The sequence below is a fragment of the Impatiens glandulifera genome, unplaced genomic scaffold (genome assembly GCF_907164915.1).
Source record: "Impatiens glandulifera unplaced genomic scaffold, dImpGla2.1, whole genome shotgun sequence".
NCBI lineage: Eukaryota > Viridiplantae > Streptophyta > Magnoliopsida > Ericales > Balsaminaceae > Impatiens > Impatiens glandulifera.
The window spans coordinates 160,374-165,858 of record NW_025919457.1 but is presented as its reverse complement, the minus strand read 5'-3'; the positions used below and the strand labels follow the sequence as shown (position 1 = coordinate 165,858).

Below are 5,485 nucleotides of genomic sequence, written 5' to 3'. Positions count from 1 at the left end.
ATAAATCTTGTAATAGACAAACTTTGCTTTAAAAAATAAAACTGTCATTTGACGGGCCCGAATGACATAGTGCGGAAACTCTTTCTCGAGCATAACAAAAAATCGAACCTTTATAGAAACTCTGGTATAAAGTATGTTTACACGCGTACATTTTACTGATTTTTTAAAAATTATTTGACGCCTTTGTTTTCAAATAAATAATATTTTAAGTTAATTATGTTTGATTAATTTAAATTGGGCGATCATATATTATTAAAATTTGAATAAAATTAATTATTTGTACATAATTAATTTTTAAAGTTTCCAATTATTTTAAAATAATATTTTTTCTTTAAGAAAACTGTCGACACGCAAACCAAAGTTGTAAAGCATCGAATCTGAGTCATTCCCGCGATCCCCGTATTGCTACGCGTCGTACACACGTGATAAGCTGCAGAAGGAAAATCATGGGGTTATAGTATGAAGCAAGAGAAAACAAATGAGGTTGTTTATAAGTTTATTTTTTGTTTATTTTATGTAAGCAATCTCATCGGTCAGTCGCCAAAGCTGCGCACAAGGGAATTACACCGAATCAAAACATGATCTAGAAATTTTCAATTACAAACATCGACATCTAAAATCAACTTACTAGCTAGTAGTCTGGTCACTAAATCTGTGAATATGAAGACGAATATGTCTTAACCGAATGCGATGAACAGCGATTATACTAAAGCTTTCTACATCGTCGTCAGTTTCACAAAGAGTGTGAGACAATAAAGAAGCGTAAACAAATAGTTTACCTTCTCTAAAAATCCGAATCCGTACAAAGCCTTATGAAAGAAAAAAAAAATGGTTTCTCTACTCATTTTGTCATTAATAAATTGAATAAGTTTTTTAAATAATTTGGTTTCTCTTTCTATACTTTTTTCCCTATCAATTTGAGTTCATATAATTAAGGTTTTTGTGTTTGAACTTGTATTTTAAATAATTACAAATCTTTGTAAAATAACATAAAAATTTGCTCTTTTGGGAGCTATAAGAGAAAGAGAGGGATCTGAGTGAGACTTGTGAGTAGAGTTTTATCGGCCATCCCTGGACAGAATATCTTTTAACTTTTTTTAAAATAATATTTATTTAGTATTGCACTTCTATTTTTGTAGCTTTTGCTATTACAAAAAATAAATGTCAACTGACTAATATTATATAAAATGTCACATTAAAAAATATTAGAGACATTTTGTTTCAACAATAATTACACTAATTTCATGTCCTTTAGATCAATTTTGCACTTTTAAGTTATAAAAAAAATATTTACACTTTAAAAAAATATATATCATTATCATAGTAGTTGAAGAATAAGATACTTAAAATAAAAAGGAGGTGTGACATACATGTAATGTCCTATATACACCTAATTAGAATCTTTCGTCGGCTCTTGTGAAATGATTAAGTGGGGATACACAATTATTGAAAATTATTAATATTTAATGTTAGAATTAGTAAAGTTGTAACAATGCTAATTTTAAATATTTCGATAATATCTATATCTTTAGTAATGTTAAGAAGTCAACAATAAAATCACGTTTAATTTTGTTATTTTAGTTTCAGGAAAATAAAAAAGTTATAAAAACTTAGAGAGAAAATTATATCTCTATATCATTACTTGCTTCAAACATTTTATTAATATGAGTAATTTCACTAGGGTATGGAATTTATTTTACTCTTTAATTATTTTTATCACATTTAAAAACAACTTAAAGTTTAGATGCAAAATTTGATTTGATGTGAGAATAAAAATTGAATTAGATACATAAATATTTGCTTTAGCCTTTTTTATTATTATTTTAAGAGAGATAATTTTTTAAAGAGAACACAGTTTTACTAATTCATATATTTGCACAATAATTAATGTATGAAAGTCCAAAGTGAATAATTTCTAAATTAAAAAAATATATATTGAAATGCAAGTTAGGATTTCAAGATATGTAAACTAATTCTTACTTTCAAAATTTTGTTTTTATTTATGAGTTTTAACAAACAAACAAACTTGATTATTTAATTGCTGAAAAATATCATATATAAATATAAATAAATAATGGGTCTATTCTTTCTTCTAAAATAAAATATTCTAAACTATTTTTTTCACTTAATTAAGTAGAATTTATTACCTAGTCCCACTCAAACCTAATTCCACAACTTGATAAGAAAGGGGGAAATGACTACTTTAATTATAAAAATGGTCTCAATGACACATATATATGGTCCCAAAATTATTGAAAGCTAGCCAAGGTTCAATATTTTTGGTGTCTAATATAATTATTTTTTTTTTTCTCAAAAAAAGAATGTGTAAATTATTTTCTTGTTCTACATGGTATATTTTTATATAATAATTTTTTTTCAAAAAAATGGTAAATATATATAATGATTTTGCAACATTAATTAAGAGGTGGGTTGCTTGGTTTAGGTTATTTGAAAATTTGAATCTCTCTAAGGCTAAACTTAGATGAGGTAGAGCATATAGAGTACCTTTTTTTGTTCTAAGGTATAATTAGGATTGAAATTATAAATATAACTATAATTTGAATTTTACAAGAATTAGGATTAGAATTACAAATATTTAATCTTACTAGAATTAGAATTGAATTATCCTTCAATTTTTATCTTTAGAAAAATTATAATTTTAAATTAAGAAAATAAAATTTGAAGTTCCAAATATTATATATATATTAATTACAAATTTTAATTATTTATTTAAAATAAACTAATTAGAATATTTCAAATAATATATAATATTATAAGTTAAGTGAAAAACTTGATTCTTAGGATCAGGCTAACTTCTTTAAATATATATTTTAAAGTCAAATATAAACAGACGGATAGTTTTTTTAATTAATGACTCAACCAAACATAAGCCTAGATTAATCTCAATTTATATATATATTATTATTTTTTTAATATTATTTGAAAGATTCAATTCTTAGTTTGATTAAGATTTGAAATCCTATTTGAATAAGTATTTAGAAATATTATTATTGTGTTCAATCAATTCAATAAAGTTTACTCTACTATAATATTATAAATTACTTAGAGTTTTCTCTTGAATTTTTCTTTTTTAGTTTATTTATGCTTTTTGTTGTTTAAGCTAGATAGTGTTCATAACCACTTAATTAGTGAGTATGTTGTTTTTTCTATTGTTAATTATTCCTTTTATTTTGAGGGTGTTTCTTGATATTTTTTTTGTCACTCATATATATATATATATATATATATATATACTATATTTGTTTAACTATATTTTGTGTCGGCTCGTTTTGTAATGTGCTTTTATATATTTTATCTTAAATAATTGTTATTTTTGTTATGGGTTGTTTTTTTTGGTTATATTGTTTGTTTTAAACTTTATTTGTGTAACTATCTTTATTAACTTGATCCATTTTCTTATCAATCCAATCCAATCCAACAATATTGGGGAGGCACTAGAACATGAGAGTTGATATAATCACTTATCTTCATTTATTATAATTTTAAAATGGATACATATAAACAGGTTTACATAAACTATTTTTCTTATGTTCTCCTAGTCTTAACTGGCTCCGGTATTTGAATATCTTGAGAATCTTATTTGATGACTAGCTAGTTAATATAGTATGAATTGAAGGGTTGCTCTAGCAACCAAGGGTTCTAGAAGTGGTATGACGAGGTAGATGAGTTGTCGATATGGATAGATGTTTATCGTTTGGTTTGATCGGGTTAAAAAAATCATCTTTATCGGTTTGATAGGTTAATTTGATTCCAAATTTATTTACTAAATAATACAATTATACTCCAAAATTATTTTAAAAAACAAATATCATAAATAATTGTAGTTGTAAATATAACTTGTAATTAAATTTTATATATTTAATTTTAATTAGAATTAAGTGGTCAGGTTTCGACTTCCCTAAACCTACAAACTAAATATTCCTCTATTTTAGATTAACAAAAAAAAAATGTGGATACCTCTATCTAATATAAACTCGAGTTCATTATACGATCCATCTAGTTAACATCTAATCTAATTTAATTTGTTGAGTGTTTTGCGGGCTATATGCTTAATCTGCGAGAATTAAACACACTACACAAGAGTTACAAAACTAGCGTTTAAAAAAATTATTTTGTTTAGTTTAACAATTTTATATACCATTAATCATTCCAATTTTCACTTCGGTTCAATTTAGACAGTTAGATTGATTTTAAATATTTGAATAATTATAAATAAACACAAAATAATAGTAATTGTTTTTTTTACATATAAAATGTCAAAAGTTAAATAAAATAAAATGAATAAACCTAAGATTAGAATCAAAGAAAGATTATTTAAAATAAAAACAATAAATGAGATGAAACCAAAGGATTGAAATAGAAAAATGATGGATTTGCAACAAACTGTATACATCACTCTGGATCATTTCATAACATCAATGAATTCCCTCTTGACATTAAATATTGAAGAAGAAGATGATGATGATGATTCCATCTTTCCCACGCTTGGAGAAAGTGAAAGAAAATCACCATATCTATGAAGAGGATGAGGTTGTTGAGCTGCCGGAGACAAAAACAGATTATTCGAAGTCGGAGTAAACAAAGGAAAATCAGCCAAAAATTCATTCGGTCCATTCTCCTCCTCCTCCGCCGCCGCCGTAGGGCTAGTACCAGATCCTTCTTCATCTTCAGATTCATCTCCGCCGGCGACGCTTACCTGCCGCCGTTCAGCATTTTCTCGATGACCCGTTAACCTCTGAACAAGAGCCATGAATTCATGAGGCTTAGTATGAATGATTTTTGGAGATTCAGTATAGATTATAACTGGCCCTTCTTGACGCCGCCGATGATGTTCTGCCGCCGGAGGCGGCTGTTTCTTGATGGGTTTTGATTGATTGTTGATCATCAATGGAGAAGGACGAAGACCGTTGATCATGATTGATCCTTTCCTATGTTCTTCACCTAATTGATATTTTGCAGGCATGTTGTTGGATTGAAATGTCAACTATTGATTTTCTGATGAAGATGAAGATATATATTATAAAGAATCTAGAGAGAGAATGGGGACATGGAAGGCGATGGGAAGGAGAGAGATAGAGAGAGATTTCTGACCATTGACATTTTTGAAAAGGAGAGAGAGAAAGAGGAGAGAGAGTGAGAGGTGCAAGTTGTGAAGGGGTTGGTCGGCTGCAATGGCGGCTGCCGGCGGGAGGAGGTATTTGTTTGATTGACTAATGGAAGTTGGAAGAGTAATATTGAATATTTGAATTATAATAAATAAATAAATTAATTAATTAATAATGTTTGTTTTCGTCAAATTGTTGATATATTTATGTCAAAACATGACACATGCATCTTACCTAGTTTTCAAATAATTATTAGGTTTATACATTTCTTTATTAATCTTTTATGACCAACTTATTTGACACACTTTCGTGGCACCTCTATTAACCCTACAAAATTTAAGACAATATTTTATTAGCTA

General features: G+C 27.0%; 1 protein-coding gene across 1 annotated transcript; it reads right to left on the bottom strand.

Moving 5' to 3' along the window:
* Positions 1 to 4,395: 4,395 nt before the first annotated feature.
* Positions 4,396 to 5,021, bottom strand: LOC124917997 (VQ motif-containing protein 8, chloroplastic-like). Its single transcript, XM_047458265.1, has one exon. It carries the CDS (start codon positions 4,982 to 4,984, stop codon positions 4,424 to 4,426), a length of 561 nt encoding a protein of 186 aa, XP_047314221.1. The 5' UTR covers positions 4,985 to 5,021; the 3' UTR covers positions 4,396 to 4,423.
* Positions 5,022 to 5,485: the final 464 nt, after the last annotated feature.

Bases quoted from the DNA above. Each gene is read 5' to 3' on its own strand.
- LOC124917997 (XM_047458265.1), bottom strand. From the start codon at position 4,984: ATGCCTGCAAAATATCAATTAGGTGAAGAACATAGGAAAGGATCAATC.